We start from the raw sequence: 21,401 nt of genomic DNA on the forward strand, positions 1-21,401 counted from the left end.
GGTTTTTATGTAAGCTGCCCGTATTAGAGGCGTGATCAACCAAACCTATAACCATGTATCGGGGTAAAGGACCTAGAAAAAGGTTTTCTTGACTGCAGATTCTACTGCCCACAGGTATGCTAAAGGTTTTCATGGTAATTCTTTGGAGAGGGTAAAGGGCATTTCCTTTCATCAAAGCCTGTGAGTGACCCAGGCGAACTGCCGGAGATACACTTTTTTAATAAAAAGCGTTGCCCTCAACACTTTTAAACTAAAGTCACCGTCTTGGGCAGACATAAGACAAAACTCATCCCTGGCCCTGGTTAATATTAGTCTTAAATCAACCAAATTTAAGAGTAAACGCTCTTGAAAGAAAATGTCAGAGTGTATAGGCCCTAGCAGATGAAACTCTCTAGATTCGGCACAGTAGCGAGCACGTGCCTCCAGTCCTTTGTTTGCACCGGTGGAAGGGTCTATCGATTCCATAGAGACTCCTGCAGTATCCTTGCTAAACAGCCCGGCGCTGAATTGTGTCTTGAGTGTCTTCGGAGTAGTTGAGTAAACTTTGCTTTAACTGATTAGGCGTTCACCCAAAGTCACGTCCACTTGGGAGAAGATGGTGGCCAAGGGGTAATTAATGAGACTCACTTTGGCATCGTTTGCAATGTTAGTACCATCTCTTTTGGTCACTTTTAGACATAAATGCACCAAGGTGTTGTTGAGGTCCAGATAGTTGTCACCGTGGCCTGGTATGAAAAATTCTAGGACCGTTGTCTGTAATGGCAGAGAGTGGGGCTATCTCCACATAACAGGACCATCTATTGAAAATTGGGTTAAGGGGCCGTGAAAAGATCGAGCTCTGTCTTTATAGCTTCAGAGGACATGCGGTGTAAAAGAGCCATGTTGCTTGTTCTTTTAGAAAATACCCCAGCGTATTCTTTTTGCTGTTTTTGGTCCAGACCTCCTCACTTTACCACGTCTTTGACTTACTGAGTTTCTTTTAACGGTTAACCTCCGCTTTTTAGGGGCAGGCCTGCGCCTTATACCCGGAGGTCTCTTTTTTGGTCTTCGAGACAACATCATAAGCCCCGAGCCTTCTTGATGCTCGGCATCTGATGACGCCCTTCTGGTCATAGCATTGGCTACAACCTCACTTGATTTTAAATGTGGTTTGGCTATGCTGAGGACTCTCTTCATAAACGGTAAAACTATCCTAAAGAGGTTACGAAATATACCGCCTATCCCAGAACCGTACATGGTCGGGGATCCATAATAGCTGGGTAATCCATTACTCACTTTATCAACATAGTATGAGACATAGCGGGTAGGGTCGAGAGGGTGGTTGTGTTCCATAACCATTTTAATTTATTTGTATTATGTTTATACAAAATATATATCTATAATACTAATAATATATTAGATATGTAGAGAGGTTTTGGTGGGTCTAAAGTGGAGTTTTACAATAAGTAAATTCGATGTTTTCGTTCTGATCCGTTTTAAGCTCAACCAGAATGTTTTCAATATATTTCCTGCTTACAGGTACATAGTGTGGCTTGTCATAGTTAACAGTGACTACATCACTATCCTTTCCCTCTATATGAACTGTTCTCAGGAGGGGCACACAACTGTCTTCTAACCTTTGATGGGATATGATGTCGGTATACACAAACCCTGTGTCACGCCCTGGCCTTAGTTTTCTTTATTATTTTAGTTAGGTCAGGGTGTGACATGAGGAATGTATGTGTTGTTTGTAGTGTCTAGGGTGGTTGTAAGGTTTAGGGGTTTATTAGAGTAGTTGGGTTTATGTTTAGTATAGTAGTCTAGCTGTGTCTATGGTTGAGTGTATGTTTCTAGGTATGTCTATGGTTGCCTGAGTGGCTCTCAATCAGAGACAGATGTCTTTCATTTGTCTCTGATTGGGAGCCATATTTAAGGCAGCCATAGGCATCATGCATTTGTGGGCAATTGTCTATGTTATACGTTTGTAGCCTGTGTGTGCACTACGTTCATAGCTTCACGGTCGTTTGTTTGTTTTGTTAGTTTTTTTGTAAGAGTGTTTCTTTTCGTGTTACGTCTTCGTCATCATTATTAAAAGGAAGATGTATTTCTCACACGCTGCGCCTTGGTCCAATCTCTCTTATCAAGACGATCGTGACACCCTGCATGTATATCCGCAGGGAATGGGAATAATATATCTTTCACATACGTCCATTTATTGGGACCCATCCCCAACATGTAGGCTAAATTACCGCTGGTCTTTATACCCCCATTAGCATCCCCTGAGATTTGTACACGTTTATGTATAGGGTTGTAGATCAAGAGTATTTCCATATTGTTCAGGGTTAGGAGTTCTTTCAACTCTGAGACGATCCTGTCGACGGTTCTATAGAACCCTTTTTAAGCTTCGGAGATTTCGATATCCTTTTGCAATAAAAATCACGGTCCTTATCCTTGATATTATACCAACTATGGGGGTATGTAATCTCGCTGAGACCTACTTCCCAGGACTCTGAGACTCTATAGGCTTTGGAAAATTGGTTGTATAATTCGAACTTTGGTTATTACGATATATATGTGCAGACGCATTACTGGGGAGGGTCAGGTAGAAGCCGCTGTGTTCCATGATGCACTCCTGTGTACACGCGAATGGTGTTGTATTTAGCATGCATGAGGGTTTAAGTTAACCCCCGATGCCTCCACCACATCGTGCTCTAATACCCAACTGTTGAACTTTTGGGGACAGTTTTTCCAGCAGACCAGCACCCATTTTTTACCCTTTTCTCTCTTTTGATCTAGAATCTCCTCCACGTGAAAGACTTTGTCTATACCCATCTGTACCTTCTGTAGTTCCTTCTCATAAAAATATCCCTCTATAAGCTCCCCGTCATAATCTTTTAACTTGTATGCACGGTAGACATTCGGTAACGGTGAACACCTCATCGCTGTAACCTTGCTCATATATTTTGTCGAAACCACCCCTCAACTTTGATATATACGTACCAATTCCCCCACTATGAATTTAAAATGTAAAAAAAAATCTTACGGCGAAGGGGGAACAAACCATACAGATTTTTAAAGACTTGAAAAGAGTTTTCAGAAGAGACCTCAGAGGGCTTCATCCGTATACTCTTATGGTAGCTGTAGTTGTATCCCTTTACTAAATCTTGAACTATATCGATATATCTGTGCGTGTTGTGAGCTGTAAAATATCGCCACATCCGCTCCTTCAGAGTTTTGTTAAAGCATTCAACAACTGAAGCTTTCAAATCCGAGCCTGTAGCAAAATGTACTATATTGTGCTTCTTCATGAGTTTCTGAAAAGTATTATAAAAAAATTATTTTACGCCGTCAGTCTGCACTTTCTTGGGGGCTCCTCCTTCCTTCAAGATAGAGTCCAATGGCCCGGGTCACCTCTGCCCCACTCTTATTTTTTAAGACCCGTACAAATGCTATTTTAGAGAAAATATCTATAACCGTTAGCACATAGCGATTTCCATCATTTTTATCTGCAAGGGCCTGCATGTCACATAGATCCGCCTGAAACTGGGACAAGGGATGAGTAGAAAAAATTGTATTTCTAGGAAACTGTTTTCGTACAGGTTTATGTAGAGTATAAGCATCCTGCTCGGCTAACCACTCATTCACTTGAGCAACACCTAACCGGCTACCTGTTTCTTCGGCTATAGCTCTCTGTAAACGCTCCTTACCCCCATAAGACCCAGGGTTAGAGGGGGTATAATAAATGTTTTTCAACATCTGCTCCGCCATCCTTCTTGCCTCTCTGAGGTACAACAATGTTAATGAGCTCCTTTCATATAAAGACAACATTTAAAACATCAAGTATTACGTATACAGACAAATCAGGATTCGTAGCAGGATACTAGTACCCGTTTTCTCAACGATCCAAGCATGCAACACCCTGTATATTTGGTTTACATTTACAGGCTTGTGTCGCAGAATTTTTAAAACACACACATCTGCTTTATAAGTATATAAACAACAAATATGACACGTTAAAATTAAACAGTGTTTCAAACAAATAAATTAAAATCTTAGACAAAGTTGTTTCTTGTTCTTCAGAATCATCCACAAGACGGGATACCAGTTGTGTCCATTGTAGACTCTCGCCCGTATGTCGTACATGATTCGCTTCATTTTTAGCACACGCTCTACATTAGCCCATGTATTGTGGGTTGTGTAGAACGATACATTGTTCACTTTATTTTCAATAATTTGCTGCATCACATTTGTAAGTTCTCTCAAAAGAAAAAATGTATTTGTTCTCTCTTACATCTAAATAACAAATATGTATTGTCACTCGGTCTCTTGCGGTTTATTGAGCCAGAAAGTCATCACATCAGCCACCACAGCTTCCCTGTACTTGTTGTCGTCCACCAGGGTGTGTCGGATTTCTTTGAGTTTCTCGTGGATGTAGATCGCCTCCTTCAGTTCATGTAGGAAAGCCTCGGTTACCCCGTAAACTCTGGAAATAGATGGCACAAGACCCATAGAATCCAGGGCTCTGACCAGCGAAGGTATAAACCTGCAGGACCAGTCTTTTCATCAGCTCCTCAAAATGGTTGAAGAAGTAGTATCTTGGGGGCTCGTATAAACACGGATGACGGCGCTGGCTGGGGTGCTTGATCTCACAACCTATGCATGTTTCTCTTATATACTCTCCAATCACCACGTCTAAAAGTGTGGCTACAGAGGCCTTGATGGTGTCCACAAAAATAGTACTGACCACCCCATCAAACACATCCTCAGCCTGTGTACATGTAGGGGGTGTCGGGGGTCTTGCCAGGGGGGAGTAGAATGGTGGGCTGCGAGGCATAGAGTCCTTAGGAGAGAGAATACAGTAGACGGTATGCGTCAAACGTTTGATTTACGACCCTATGTCCGGATGACGTGTGCATGCCCAAATATGGGCATCCTGTCAGGACATCCTGGCGGGAAGTTATCACGTGGTTATGCCCATATAAGTGCATCCTGTTCCTGTTGTCACGTGTTACGAGTGTGTGTTAATTTATGCATATATTGCATCTATTCCTTTGAAGTTGTCATGATGATTGATGTGTAGGGACCTCGTTGAACTGGGGGGGATGTGTTTGAACATTTCAAAGAGGATGGCCCCACCCCCCCTATTTTATTGCCCTTAGGGCTGTTGTCTATGAAGCAGGAATGTCCTGGGGGTATTGTGTTGGGGGAAGACGCATTATAAATAAGACCCAGAACAACACGAGCGACCACGATAAACCACTAAAGAAATTAAACATGGATTTTGTGATCAGCAGTAAAGCAGCAATGACCGTAACAACGGAAAGCAGGACCGCGGTTGAAACATAGAGAAAGGTCCGCGTATAAAGCAACAATATACGATGCGCCAAAAAAGCGGTTTCTAAATGTGTATAGAACCCAAATACCGCCTGCAACGGCGCTGAAAGATCAAGTGATGATGTCTAATGGACAGCAATGGTATTATCAGTTTGATTACCAAGCCTGTAGAGTGAAACTCTATACCGTAGCCGAAGGAGAAGAAAATACAGACCAGACTTTAGGAGTGGACTACGGGCTTGAAGACTGGCAGGTTTTTCGCAAGGTGGTTTGTCCCGAACTGAGAGTTATCACAAAGGGGTATAGCTTGTTCACGGGCTACGAGACCCGTTGGGAAGATGCCCCTGACTCCTCAGGAAGAGTATTTCATAGGGTGAAAATACAAAGAAAGAATGGACTTCCATGTGGGTGCGTGGAGTTCTATATCAGCAACGAGGAAGTCCGCAACCAAAACATTCGTGATGGTGGCCTGACTGGGGATTTTAGGTTGCGCATGCTTATTCCTTTTAAAAGTTGGGATCTAATGGAATTGAAAATGTTAGAGTTGTTGGACACTCTTTAAGTTTAAATATTTATGCTTTGAGTGTCACCAGTGCATATGGTTTTCTCATGCTGTAAAAGTTGTATTTTCAAATAGCGCTCAAGGGGTCCTTTTTTAAAGAGATGTTTGGCAAGGATCGACAACTTTGAAACTGCAGAACCTATATCGCATCAAATCAGCCTCTAAAATCCAGGATGAATGCCGCGAGCAGAGGATGAGTGCTGCGAGCACACAGACCAGTCAAGAGCGCAGAAATTTGCTCGAGAGAGCAGAGGATGTTCAAGTGTGAGTTTGGGCGAACTGAACCTCATTGTTAGAGATCAAAAAGAAAAATGTCTGAATAAAAAAAAAATAGAACCTAAGCAAAGATACAGTGTAAATTTGGTCCGATTGCACTTCCTAAGACTTCCACTAGATGTCAACAGTCTTTAGAACCTTGTTTTAGGCTTCTACTGTGAAGGGGGCGCTGTTTGAGCGCTGTTTGAACCAGGTATCTGGCAGAATGCCATGAGCTAAGTCAGGCGCACGGCCGTGAGAGCGAGCTCTGCTCCTTTTTATTTCTAAAGACAAAGGAATTGTCCGGTTGAAACATTATTGAAGATTTATTATAAAAACATCCTAAAGATTGATTCTACACATCGTTTGACATGTTTCTACGAACTGTAATAGAACTTTTTTGACTTTTCGTCTGGACTTAATGCTCGTGTGACAGGTTAAAGGAAATACTAATAGCCTTTTATACATTAAAAAGTATTAGTAAGTTCATAGTATGTGAGGATCTTAAAACATCTAAGGTTAAAAAGATCATGCATTCAGTATTAGTTGATAGAGATTGATAACATTCATATAATTGTGTTAAAAAGTTTAAATCCGTCAAGCGTACAAAGGGTACGAAATGTGAGAGGAATGTGTAAACGTTATATTGATTACTTTATTTTGTGGTGCCTAATGGAAGAGTAAAAGTGTTAATCTGTGATCTACTAAATGCTCTTAATCTATGAGCCTGAGATCGATTGCTCTGGTCTCCACCCAAGTTCCCGGGGAAATCGCGGTCTTTCCTCATTGCACTAAAAGTTCTCATTGAGGAAACAATACCGTATCACTCTCGTGATTATTTCTCCCCTTTTTCAGGTACGTTATTGATGATAAAAAATAGTAATTTAAATGTAATAACTCGCTAACATGTCAAGAGTGTTTAAGGTGTGTCTTAGTAACATCTTGAGGAAGTTAGAGTTTAAGTTTGCAGAGAGTAATATGAGCCCTGCTCGGTTGCAGCGAAGAATAGCTTCGTACTGAGAGTAGCTGCCATTTTATGTCGATTGTGAATGAACATGTGCGTTGTTAATAAGATATTTTGCGGTGTTATTTGTATAATGGTTTTTCAAACACTTTGTTGCCTGTTGATAAATTGAGTTTCAGTGAATTACTGTTGTGACTTGAATAAGCCTTGTACCCTACAAAACTATCTATTTCCTGTAGATCTGTTGTTCTTGTAAAATGATTGCACTAAAAGTTCTCATTGAGGAAACAATACCGTATCGCTCTCGTGATTATTTCTCCCCTTTTTCAGGGGCGTAACACTCGCGCATTGTGCATTTGGATTACTGGACTAAACGCGTGAACGAAAAGGAGGTATTTGGACATAAATGATGGACTTTATCGAACAAAACGAAAATTTACTGTGGAACTGGGATTCCTGGGAGTGCATTCCGATGAAGATCATCAAAGTGAATATTTATAATGTTATTTCTGACTTTTGTTGACTCCACAACATGGCGGGTATCTGTATGGCTTGTTTTGGTGCCTGAGCGCTGTACTCAGATTATTGCATGGTGTGCTTTTGCCATGAAGCTTTTTTTAAATCTGACACAGCGGTTGCATTAAGGAGAAGTATATCTAACGTTCCATACATAACACTTGTATTTTCATCAACATTTATGATGAGTATTCCTGTAAATTGATGTGGCTCTCTGCAAAATCACCGGATGTTATGGAGGCAAAACATTACTGAACTTAACAGAGCACAATCAAATCTGCAAGGAAGAAAATCCCCAAATCCAGACTACAAAACTAATAGACATACCCAAGACGACTCAAAGCTATTTTTTATTTCACCTTAATTTTACCAGGTAGGCCAGTTGAGAACAAGTTCTCATTTACAACTGCGACCTGGCCAAGATAAAGCAAAGCAGTGCGGCACAAACAACACAGAGTTACACATGGAATAAACAAACGTAGAGTCAATTACACAATAGAAAAAGTCTATATACAGTGTGTGCAAATGAAGAGTCGGGAGGTAAGGTAATAAATAGGCCATAGAGGCAAAATAATTACAATTTAGCAATTAACACTGGAGTGATAGCTGTGCAGAAGATCAATGTGCAATTAGAGATACTGGGGTGCAAAGGAGCAAAAAATAATAATAACAATATGGGGATGAGGTAGTTGGGTGGGCTATTTACAGATGGGCTATGTACAGGTGCAATGATCTGTAAGCTGCTCTGACAGTTGATGCTTAAAGTTAGTGAGGGAGATATGAGTCTCCAGCTTCAGTGATTTTTGCAATTCGTTCAAGTCATTGGCAGCAGAGAACTGGAAGGAAAGGCAGCCAAAGGAGGAGTTGGCTTTGGGGGTGACCAGTGAAATATACCTGCTGGAGCGCGTGCTACAGGTGGGTGCTGCTATGGTGACCAGTGAGCTGAGATCAGGGCGGGGCTTTACCTAGCAAAGGCTTATAGATGACCTGGAGCAAGTGGGTTTGGCGACGAATATGAAGCGAGGGCCAGCTAGTGAGAGCATACAGGTCGCAGTGGTGGGTAGTATGTGAAGGAGGTTTTGGTGACAAAACAAATGGCACTGTGATAGACTGCATCCAATTTGCTGAGTAGAGTGTTGGAGGCTATTTTATAAATGACATCGCCGAAGTCAAGGATCGGTAGGATAGTCAGTTTTACGAGGGTATGTTTGGCAGCATGAGCGAAGGATGCTTTGTTGCGAAATAGGAAGCAGATTCTAGATTTAATTTTGGATTGGAGATGGTTAATGTGAGTCTGGAAGGAGAGTTTACAGTCTAACCAGACACCTAGGTATTTGTAGTTGTCCACATATTCTAAGTCAGAACCGTCCAGAGTAGTGATGCTAGACGGGCGGGCAGGTGGGGGCAGCGATCGGTTGAAGAGCACGCATTTAGTTTTACTTGCATTTAAGAGCAGTTGGAGGCCACGGAATGGCATGTATGGCATTGAAGCTCGTCTGGAGGTTTGTTAACACCGTGTCCGAAGAAGGGCCAGAAGTACATAGAATGTTGTCGTCTGCGTAGAGGTGGATCAGACAAACACCAGAAACAAGAGCGACATCATTGATGTATACAGAGAAAAAAGTCAGCCCGAGAATTGAACCCTGTGGCACCCCCATAGAGACTGCCAGAGGTCTGGACAACAGGCCCTCCAATTTGACACACTGAACTCTGTCTGAGTAGTAGTTGGTGAACCAGGCGAGGCAGTCATTTGAGAAACAAAGGCTGTTGAGTCTGCTGATAAGAATGCGGTGATTGACAGAGTCGAAAGCCTTGGCAAGATCGATGAATACGGCTGCACAGTACTGTCTTTTATCGATGGTGGTTATGATATCATTTAGGACCTTGAAATTCTTGATTATAGTAGATTTGTCAGTGGTGACAGTGTTTCCTAGCCTCACTGCAGTGGGCAGATTTGAGGAGGTGCTCTTATTCTCTATGGACTTTACAGTGTCTAAAAAACCTTTTGGAGTTTGTGCTACAGGATGAACATTTCTGTTTGAAAAAGCTAGCCTTTGCTTTCCTAACTGCCTATAATCGCCGCCAAAGGTGTTTAAGGCTGTAAAGACTTATGTACATTTGATATTTCATTTTCAATAAAGTTGCAAACATTTCTAAAAACATGTTTTCACTGTCATTATGGGGTATTGTGTGTAGATGGGTGAGATAAATATATTTAATACATTTTGAATTCAGGCTGTAAGACAACAAAATGTGGAATAAGTCAAGGTGTATGAATACTTTCTGAAGGCACTATATATTTCCTTGATTACTTCACTCCTCTCATTTTCTCATACAAACATGTTGTTTAAACAATTCCTGAGTGCTATTACCATCTTCTGGTTAAAAAGCTTTCAGAAAATAGAGAGATCAAGGCAAAACTAAAGCGCTTGACTGAAATGTACAGACAGACATTCCTCTTCATTAGAGGGAATACTCAATCGGAAGCAGAGAAGTCAATGACCAGTGACACAAGTATGAACTCTTTGCTAGCTGAACATCGATCCAGTATCCCTGCACATTGTAAATATGGTACTGGAACTGACCCTGTATATAGTGTGCTTATTTACTGTATCGTGTTCTTCTTATTTTTATATCTTGTGTGTTTTTGTTCTACCTTGTTAATTTTAGTATTACATAGTTCTTGATTACTGCATTGTTGGGGTTAGAGAAAAGCATTTCACTGTAGTTGTCAATGTGACATTAAAACTTGAAAAATCACCCATGTATTCTAGGGCTGTTATGATAACAGTATTGCGATACTCCTTAGTATCGTGGCAAAGAAACAAAACACGAAGCGGATGCAACTTCTTTAAGAAAACACCCATAATGTTGGAAACAAACATAATTATGTTAGTCACATTTATTTATTTTCCAAAATATAGCACACAATATTGTACATACAGCAGGTTTTTAAAGGACCAAAGAGTTTAGTCTGCTTCGTGTTTTAATTTTTGCCATGGAAAAAAATGAAGATACTGTTATTGTCACAGCCCTATTAAAATCCTTTCATAAAATAGAGACGTCAAGGCAAAGCTAAAGTGCTTCACTAAAATATACAGACAGACATTCCTCTTCATTAGAGAGAAAGCAAAGGGAAGCAGAGAAAACTCAATTACCAGTAAGCAAAGTATGGACTCTTAACTAGCTGAACATCACCCACGTACACACGTAGTCCATCTGTTGGACCACTTAGTCTGTCTCTCCAGGGCTGCATTCATTACAACCAAACAGAGGAAAACGGACTGAAACATGAAGGCACTAGCTGAACTTGTCCAATAAGAACAATGATTTTAATTTCCCCTTGCAAAACGTTTTGCTATGGTGTGCTCTAATGAATACGACATACACTGAACAAAAACAAAACGCAACGACTCCGGGATGCTGTCCTTCTAGGCAGAGTTGCAAAGAAAAAGCCATATCTCAGACTGGCCAATAAAAAGAAAAGATTAAGATGGGCAAAAGAACACAGACACTGTACAGAGGAACTCTGCCTAGAAGGCCAGCATCCCGGAGTCGCCTCTTCACTGTTGACGTTGAGACTGGTGTTTTGCGGGTACTAATTAATGAAGCTGCCAGTTCAGGACTTGTGAGGCGTCTGTTTCTCAAACTAGACACTAATGTACTTGTCCTCTTGCGCAGTTGTGCACCGGAGCCTCCCACTCCTCTTTCTATTCTGGTTAGAGCCAGTTTGCACTGTTCTGTGAAGGGAGTAGTACACAGCGTTGTATGAGATCTTCAGTTTCTTGGCAATATCTCACATGGAATAGCCTTCATTTCTCGGAACAATATAGACTGACGAGTTTCAGAAGAAAGTTATTTGTTTCTGGCCATTTTGAGCCTGTAATCGAACCCACAAATGCTGATGCTCCAGATACCTCAACTAATCTAAAGGCGGACAGTTTTATTGCTTCTTTAAATCAGCACAACAGTTTTCAGCTGTGCTAACATAATTGCAAAAGGGTTTTCTAATTAGACTTTTAAAATGATAAACTTGGATTAGCTAACACAACGTACCATTGGAACACAGGAGTGATGGTTGCTGATAATGGGCCTCTGTACGCCTATGTAGATATTCCATAAAAAAATCTGCCGTTTCCAGCTACAATAGTCATTTACAACATTAACCATGTCTACACTGTATTTCTGATCAATGTGATGTTATTTTAAAATTGACTTTTTTGGGGGCTTTTCTTTCAAAAACAAGGACATTTCTTAGTGATCCTAAACTTTTGAACGGTAGTGTATATCTCGACACAATCCTGTCTCGGAGATCTACAGACAATTCCTTCGACCTCATGGCTTGGTTTTTGCTCTCACATGCACTGTCAACTGTGGGACCTTATATAGACAGGTGTGTGCCTTTCCAAATCATGTCCAATCAATTGAATTTACCACAGGTGGACTCCAATCAAGTTGTAGAAACATCTCAAGGATGATCAATGGAAACAGGATGCACCTGAACTCAATTTCGAGTCTCATAGCAAAGGGCCTGAATACTTGAAGGCATCTGTTTTTTATTTCTTATACATTTGCAAAAAAAATTCTAAAAAACTGTTTTCACTTTGTCATTAAAACCTGTTGAGGATAGGGGGTGCTGTTTTCACTTTTGGGGAAAATCGTTCAAAATTTAAACGGCCTCGTACTCAATTCTTGCTCGTACAATATGCATATTATTATTACTATTGGATAGAAACACTCTCTAGTTTCTAAAACCGTTTGAATTTTGTCTGTGGGTCAAACACAACTCATTTGGCAGCACACTTTGTGACCAGGAAGTGGAAAGTCTGAAATCGATGCTGTGTTCAAGTCGCTGCCTATAAATGGGCATGATACGTATGACTATACTTGCACGTCATACACCTTCCCCTGGATGTCAAGAGGAAGTGAGAGGAAAAAGGAGTTGATTATCTCTGTCTGACGTTGAATGAGCCCTCTTGGAACAAGGTGTCCCCCATTTTCTGTTGTCTGCAAGGCGCGTGGGGGGACCTGCTATTGCCTACTGGAAACCTGTCGTTATGGGCGAATATGAGCTCCGGCTTTGAATTTATTTGATACATGTTACAATATCATCCTAAAGTATGTTTTTTCAATATAGTTTCATTAGATTATTGAAATTTATTCGGGACGTTAGGCGTGTTGCGTTGTTTGACTTTGTTGACGTTGGAGAGCTTAGCGCCGCATGGCCAGTGTGCTTGCTAATTCAAGAGGGAAAAAGAACGTTCTGAATCCAAACAAAGACGGTTCTGGACAAAGGACCCATTGTACAACATTCTGATAGAAGATCAGCAAAAGTAGGAACCATTTTGTGATGCTATTTCATATATCTGTCGAACTGTGTAATAGTAGCTTTGCGCTCAGGTTTTGGTTATTCCCTTACCATAACTAAGTCTTATGTCGTAATGAAGATATTTTTAGAATTCTAACACTGCGATTGCATTAAGAACTAATGGATCTATCGTTTCCTATACAACATGTATTTTTTTGTAATGTTTATGAATAGCTATTTGGTCAGAATAGGTGAGAGTCTAATAGAAATATCTGCACATTCTGGGAAAAAGATGCTACGTTAGCACGTTATGCTACGTTATGCTACGTTGTATAACCACGGATTTCAGCTCTAAATATGCACATTTTCGAACAAAACATAAGTGTATGTATAACCTGATGTTACAGGACTGTCATCTGAGGAAGGTTTATGAAGGTTAGTGAAATGTAATATCTTTTGCTGGTTTATTCGCTAACGCTAACGTGCCTATTGCTATCGCTAACGTGCCTTGATGAATGAATGCGGTTGTGTGGTAGGCTATTGTAGTAAGCTAATATAATGCTATATTGTGTTTTCGCTGTAAAACACTTAGAAAATCTGAAATATTGGCTGTATTCACAAGATCTTTGTCTTTAATTTGCTATACACCATGTATTTTTCAGAAATGTTTTATGATGAGTATTTCGGTATGTCACGTTGGTGTCTGTAATTATTCTGGCTGCTTTCGGTGCAATTTCTGATTGTAGCCGCAATGTAAACTATGATTTATACCTGAAATATGCACATTTTTCGAACAAAACATAGATTTATTGTATAACATGTTATAAGACTGTCATCTGATTAAGTTGTTTCTTGGTTTCTTTGGTTTGTTCTAGGTTAGTTTGGTTGATTTTGATTTTGCTACCTGTGCTGTGAAAAATGTCTGTGCTTTTTTCTATTTGTTGATGAGCTAACATAAATATATATTGTGTTTTCCCTGTAAAACATTTAAAAAATCGGACATGTTGGCTGGATTCACAAGATGTGTATCTTTCATTAGCTGTATTGGACTTGTTAATGTGTGAAAGTTAAATATTTCTAAAAAAATATTTTTTGAATTTCGCGCTCTGCCTTTTCAGTGGAATGTGGGAGGAGTTCCGCTAGCGGAACGGGGGGGCGAGACAGGTTAATAGGGTATTATGTGTAGATTGATGAGGAACATTTGAGATTTTATCCATTTTAGAATAAGGCTGTAACATAAAAAAAACTAAAAAAGTAAATGGGTCTGAATACACTGTATAACAGCCTCCACTCTTCTGGGAAGGCTTTCCACTAGATATTGGAACATTACTGCTTTGACTTGCTTCCATTCAGCCACAAGAGCATTAGTGAGGTCGGCTACTGATGTTGGGCGATTAGGCCTGGCTCACAGTCGGCATTCCAATTCATCCCAAGGGTGTTCGATGGGGTTGAGGTCAGGGCTCTGTGCAGGCCAGTCAAACTCTTCCACACCGAACTCAACAAACCATTTCAGTATTTACCTCGCTTGGGGCCTGCATGGGGCCACTGGCATGCTGAAACAGGAAAGGCCTTCCCCAAACTGTTGCTACAAATTTGGAAGCATAGAATCGTCTAGAATGTCATTGTTGCTCCTAGACGTTTACACTTCACAATACCAGCAGTTGACCGAGGCATACAGTTGACCGAGGCAGCTATAGCAGGGCAGAAATTTGACAAACTGACTTGTTGGAAAGGTGGCATCCTATGACAGTGCCACGTTGAAAGTCACTGAGCTCTTCAAAAAAAATAACAAATAGCCTAATCCAGCAATTTTAAGGGTTGTCCACATACTTTTGAAAATATAGTGCACCTTTAAAAATGTAAAGGCGTGGATCAGAAAACCAGTCAGTCACAAAACCCACTGGCTCCAGGTCATCTATAAGTCTTTGCTAGGTAAAGCCCCGCCTGATCTCAGCTCACTGGTCACCATAGCAACACCCACCCGTGGCACGCGCTCCAGCAGGTATATTTCACTGGTCATCCCCAAAGCAAACTCCTCCTTTAGCCGCCTTTCCTTCCAGTTCTCTGCTGCCTATGACTGTAACGAATTGCAAAAATCACTGAAGCTGGAGACTTATATCTCCCTCACTAACTTTAAGCATTAGCTGTCAGAGCAGCTTACTGATCACTGTACCTGTACACAGCCCATATGTAAATAGCGACATTGGGCTGTGGATTATCTTGCTGAAACATGAGGTGATAGCGGGTGAGTGGCACGACAATGGGCCTCAGGATCTCGTCACGGTATCTCAGTGCATTCAAATTGCCATTCATACAATGCAATTGTGTTTGATGTCCGTAGCTTATGCCTGCCCATACCCCAAAAATGGGGCACTCTGTTCACAATGTTGAACAGCAAACCGGAGGTCCTGGGCTGGCGTGGTTACACGTGGTCTGCGGTTGTGAGGCCGGTTGGACATACTGCCAAATTCTAAAACAAATGTTGTTGGAGGCGGCTTATGGTAGAGTTATGAACATTCAATTCTCTGTCAACAACTCTGGTGGACATTTCTGCAGTTAGCATGCCAATTGCACACTCCCTCAAAACTTGAGACATTTGCCATTGTGCTGTGACAAAATGTGGCAAAATTGTGGCCATTTTTTGTGGGAAAAATGTGGGAAAAAAGTGGCCATTTTTTCTCCCCAGCACAAGGTGCACCAGTGTAATCATGCTGTTTAATCAGCTTCTTGATATGCCACACCTGTCAGGTGGATGGTTTATCTTGGCAAAGGAGAAATTCTCACTAACAGGGATGTAAACAAATTTGTGCATACAATTTGAGAGAAATAAGCTTTTTGTGCTTTATGAACATTTCTGGGATCAACACTTTACATGCGGGGCGGCAGGTAGCCTAGTGGTTAGAGCATTGGGCCAGTAACCGAAAGGTTGCTGGATCGAATCCCCGAGCTGACAAGGTAAACATCTGTCATTCTGTCCCCGAACAAGGCAGTTATCCCACTGCTCCCTGATAGGCTGTCATTGTAAATAAGAATTTGTTCTTAACTGACTTGCCTAGTTAAATAAAAATAAATGTTGCATTTCTGTTCAGTGTAGTTCTCAGCCTTTACTTACAGTCCACGTTCCATTTGATGCTCCTGGCGGAGATCTTGATGGAGTCGTTGATCCTCTCCAGAACCGTCTGTAGCTTCTGCTTCTGGGCGATCTCTGACTGGGTCACCTCAGCCACGTTCAGCTTCTCCCCCTCCAGCTTCTCTGCGACACGCATATAAAGACAACAGCATTAATTTGGTCAGTGGTCTTCTTTAGCTAAATAAAGACATTCCTGTCAAAGAGAGAAAGGCCAGATGGAGAAGGTGATTGGTTGTAGAGTGGAATTAGTGTTCCTTTAAGTTTGATGGAGAACCAATAGGGGATTTGAATTGTTCCTCACCAAAGAGTTTCTGCAGAACCTGCCCGTCGTATAGATCTTCAGCCAGGTCCTTCACGATGATCCTCTCTCCTACCAACACATCATTGATCCAGTCGATCAGCACCTTCTGGAGTTCCTGTAGTTTGCTGTCGTTCTTGGAGTTGGGGTCGACCATGGTGCGGACCTCATTCTCCTCTGCAGAAACAGAAAGAACAGTTGGGTTTAGCCAGTTTTAAGACCTTCATCATTTATGACCAGGGCTCTCAGATTGAGTAATATGCTGTACTTACCTAACACAGTGTCTTCTGGGTCCAGTTCATATTGACTGGGGCTCAGGGGCAGGTTGATGGCGTTCATCCCTTCCTCCTGGAGCTCAGAAACTGTAGGGAGGGAGATGGGAGAGTTCAGAGAGAGACCATACTACATCATGTCACTCACAATGCATCCTCTCAACACTCCACCTTTCAGTGCAATAGCTATAAATTCACATAGCAATGAGGCGGCACAAACAGTAAGCCACTTACAACTTGTGATGATTCTACGAATTAGGCTTTATACAATTTAGATGACTACTACTACATGTTTCTTTTTGCACTATTTTTAATGTCAGTGAGAATTCTGCAAGTATGAGCAATCCACCAGAAATAAGCGTAAAGGTCAAATGAGAGGATGTTGTTAAGGCGGGGGACACGTGGGTTCCCAACTACTGGGATAAGGATCAAAATTGGCACCATCCTCTCTGAAGTGCTTCCAAACAGCACATGATAGCACTGCAATAGTGTTCCCACACCACTAATACACTAGCTAACTACTCCCACAGCCATTTGGTCCAAATAATCTAGCATTAACACAGGAGTAGAATTGGGTTTGCTTCCTTTATCATGTCTTATATGGTATTGAGGAGTAGTGGTTCTTTCTGTAAGTGGTTTCCCTCACTGATTTCTCTCTTTCCTCAAGGAATATGGACTTTCCCCTCACCTACACATGGGAAAAACACTGCAGTTTCATCTACTACTTAGTGGCCCTCCTCCGTCCACATACAGTCCTTCTCCCAATGCTATATCTCACAACACAGATATGTTCTAAAGGGGATGACTCTAACTGGTCTTAAATCTATATATTTAAAAAAATCCTTAGCTCACTGCACCACCTCAGCTTTCGGTGTCACCGTTCCTAAATATACTTATCCGATCTGACACTGTTCTCAGTTAATCAAGACAATGTCATTTCCCCATCTGTTAGTTAGTCTCGGATATCCCCGACCTTGGAGCCATGTAAGCCTATAGGCATTCAAAGATTGCGGATGTAAGCCGTCTGGCTCGAGAGATCTGTTAGTAGTTTATTTGTCTCGCAGGTGTGATGTTCGGATGTACCGATCCTGTGCAGGTGTTGTTACACGTGGTCTGCCACTGCGAGGACGATCAGCTGCCCGTCCTGTCTCCCTGTAGGCTGTCTTAGGCGTCTCACAGTACAGGCATTGCAATTTATTGCCGTGGCCACATCTGCAGTCCTCATGCCTCCTTGCAGCATGCCTAAGGCACATTCACGCAGATGAGCAGGGATACTGGACATCTTTCTTTTGGTGTTTTTCAGAGTCAGTAGAAAGGCCTCTTTAGTGTCCTAAGTTTTCATAACTGTGACCTTAATTGGCTACCGTCTGTAAGCTGTTACTGTCTTAACGACCGTTCCACAGGTGCATGTACATTAACTGTTTATGGTTCATTTAACAAGCATGGGGATTTTTTTTTAACCCTTTACAATGAAGATCTGTGAAGTTATTTGGATTTTTATGACTTATCTTTGAAAGACATGGTCCTGAAAAAGGAACTTTTCTTTTTTTGCTGAGTTTACTTACTACTATTGAGGTACTTTGCATGTTAGCTTACCCTTTCCCTAAACATTTAAACCTAACCTTAACCTTAATTATTCCATGATTTAATTTCTGATCAGTTTTTATGAGAGGCACTTTTGTTTGTTTCCCGACATCTCTATTGAATGGTGTTGCTCTAGTTGCAGTAAAACCATGTGCGGTTATAATTAGCAAGACAGCATCGAATGTTGGCTTCAACTTGGTTCTCCATATAAAGCGTTCCATTACAAAAGGGAACCCGATTTTAACTTAGCAATGTCTGTATGAACCCTGTATAGGCTACTTGCTCAGCCCGCAAATGAAAGATAAATTCAACTGCTATTGAAATTCTACACGCATCCTTAACTTTTGTCAGATCTTGACCCGGGCCAGTACATTTTTCCATTTGGGTCAGTAGCTTTCAGTTTGCACTGGCAAGTTTACCTAAATGTCAAGCCCCGCTGTGTGCTGTGCGCATAGGGCCTATATGTGTAACACTTTGTGTTGCCATTAGCAATGCTAATGATAGCCTAACTGTTTTTTTGGTAGATGGAAAGGCAATTAAAAGGTAACTACAAAGTAGCCTGTCATGATTTTTTGAACCAATCCTGTGGCCATTTGTTTTGAAATCTCCATCACAAGTGCGCTACACAAAGCCACTGGCCAAACACAAAACTGGAGTAAATCAGTCCTTCTCCCAACTTTGTTGTATCATTTTGGTATCAAGCATCGTTTATTTTTTTTTATTTTTTTTTGCAGAAAACATGGCACTTTGAAATGTGCAATAAATACATTTTACACTTCATTTTAATAGTATATTTTCTTTGCTGTTACAGTAAATCTATCCAAATCAATGTAAGAACACAAGAGCATGCTAATGTAAAAGATGGCTAGTCATTATTAGCCTGGTTCTGTACGGAATGCAGGCACATTATGGGACACAGGCAAGGTCATTATTAATAATAATACAAAAGAGGCCTACAAGCCACAATGTCTCACACTTTGTTTGATGGTCACAAGCTGCTTGAATTGTTGCGCCAGGTGTGGCATAAAGTCACCCAAAATCAAATGTGAAAGACTGGTGGAGAGCATGCCAAGACGCATGAAAGCTGTGATTGAAAAACAGGGTTATTCTACCAAAAACATATTTTCTTTGCATTAGTCGAGGTCTGAAAACACCACATCTTTTTTGTTATTTTGACCAGTTGTCATTTTCTGCAAATAAATGCTCTAAATGACAAAAAATGTATTTGGAATTTGGGAGAAATGTTGTCAGTAGTTTATAGAATAAAACAAAAATGTTAATTTTACCCAAACACATACCTATAAAAAAGTAAAACCAGAGAAACTGATAATTTTGCAGTGGTCTCTTAATTTTTTCTAGAGCTGTATATACACTATCGGTCAAACGTTTTAGAACACCTACTCATTCAAGGGTTTGTCTTTATTTGTACTATTTTCTACATTGTTGAATAATAGTGAAGACAACAAAACTATGAAATAACACATTTGGAATCATGTAGCAACCAAAAAAATTGTTAAACAAATCAAAATATATTTAATAATTGAGACTCTTCAAATAGCCACAATTTCCCTTGATGACAGCTTGGCATTCTCTCAACCAGCTTCATGAGGGAGTCACCTGGAACGCCATACCATCTGGTGTGCGCTTAGTGGAACTATCATTTGTTTTTCAACAGGACAATGACTCAACACACCTCTAGGCTGTGTAAGGGCTATTTGACCAAGGAGAGTGATGGAGTGGTGCATCTGATGACCTGGCCTTCACAATCACCCGACCTCAACCCAATTGAGATGGTTTGGGATGAGTGGGACCGCAGAGTGAAGGAAAAGCAGCCAACAAGTGCTCAGCATATGTGGGAACTCCTACAAGACTGTTGGAAAAGCATTCCTCATGAAGCTGGTTAATTGAAATGCATTCCAGGTGACTCCCTCATGAAGCTGGTTGATAGAATGCCAAGAGTGTGCAAAGCTGGCATCAAGGCAAAGGGTGGCTACTTTGAAGAAACTCAAATATAAAATACACTTTGATTTGTAAAAAAAAAAAAAAAAAAAAAAAGTTACTACATGATTCCATGTGTGTTATTCATAGTTTTGATGTCTTCACTATTATTCTACAATGTAGAAAGTAGTAAAAATACATTAAAACCCTTGAATGAGTAGGTGTGTCCAAACATTTGACTGGTACAGTATATAAAAAAAATTGTGCGACCAAATCATGTGCTGGTGCTACTAATGGAGAAAAAAGTTGGTGAAAAAACTTAAGTGTAGAACCCTTCCCTAACCCAGCGAACTTTTGCCGCAACAAATTGCAATTTGTAACATATCATACGAAATGGATGATGGACATCCACAAATTAATACATACCATACGTAACATATCATACTATTTTGAGCATACCGGATTTACGTTTACTATGTTACATCTACCCCTAAATCCAGGTTGCAGCAGTAGTGTTCCCTACATGCCAATCGTAGCCTGCATCTATAGTAAATAACCCTACTGTAGTAATTACTCTAGTAACTCTACTAGGAACTGCACTGTATGCACCCCCAGGCTGCCCTGCTGGTCAAGAAAGTATAAATAGAATACATTATTTGAGTGTAATGACTAGTTTACAGACAGGCCTATGTATTATGTATGTAACCTAGATAGGCCTCGAGGCTACTCCATTCTGATACCTTCAATGAATGCGCTGTGGGGAAAGCATGCAGGCGAATTCGTTATGGCTTTACCAGTACCGGTAATGAATTGACAGAATCAGACGGAGTAGACAATAGATGAGTGTGACTTCATTGCACAATGCATTTTTTGTAACAATTTGCGCCGCTCAGATTGAAAAATTGCTGTAGCTAGAGTTCAAATGGGCTACACTGTCGCTCCATAAAATACACGTTTTCTTCCTGTCCTTTTCTGTTGACACAACTGCTCGCAAGTTAAGTTTAGACATGTTTTTTTTTTACAGTATTGTTTTGATCTGAACTTTACCTTCTTTTGCTTTCTTTCTTCTTATTAAAGTTCCTCCAAGTTTTCCCAGGAACGAGTCATCTTTTTTTCTGGAAGAGGGAGATTTCGGAGTCGTCGGCGATTTGGGAGAGGACGGCGAAGAAGCCATGATCAAATTTAGCCAAAGCTCAAAGGTACAATCAAAAAGTAAAGTTACTCGTTTAGTAGATCTCTGAATTAAATTGACATAAGTCAC

At 40.8% G+C, this 21,401-nt stretch overlaps 1 protein-coding gene across 1 annotated transcript in view; it reads right to left on the bottom strand.

Annotated features, from left to right (window-relative positions):
- parvaa (parvin, alpha a) overlaps nucleotides 1–21,401 on the bottom strand; it is a 51,315-nt gene extending 29,914 nt beyond the window's left edge. Inside the window, exons 1-4 of the mRNA XM_039017604.1 lie at nucleotides 21,188–21,401; nucleotides 16,619–16,708; nucleotides 16,350–16,523; nucleotides 16,031–16,171 (exon numbers count right to left, since the gene is read on the bottom strand). Of these exons, the coding sequence (XP_038873532.1) occupies nucleotides 16,031–16,171; nucleotides 16,350–16,523; nucleotides 16,619–16,708; nucleotides 21,188–21,314 (532 nt within the window). The 5' untranslated portion in view covers nucleotides 21,315–21,401. The remainder of the gene's footprint in view (nucleotides 1–16,030; nucleotides 16,172–16,349; nucleotides 16,524–16,618; nucleotides 16,709–21,187) is intronic.

The sequence above is a fragment of the Salvelinus namaycush genome, chromosome 21 (assembly GCF_016432855.1).
Source record: "Salvelinus namaycush isolate Seneca chromosome 21, SaNama_1.0, whole genome shotgun sequence".
NCBI classification, from domain to species: domain Eukaryota; kingdom Metazoa; phylum Chordata; class Actinopteri; order Salmoniformes; family Salmonidae; genus Salvelinus; species Salvelinus namaycush.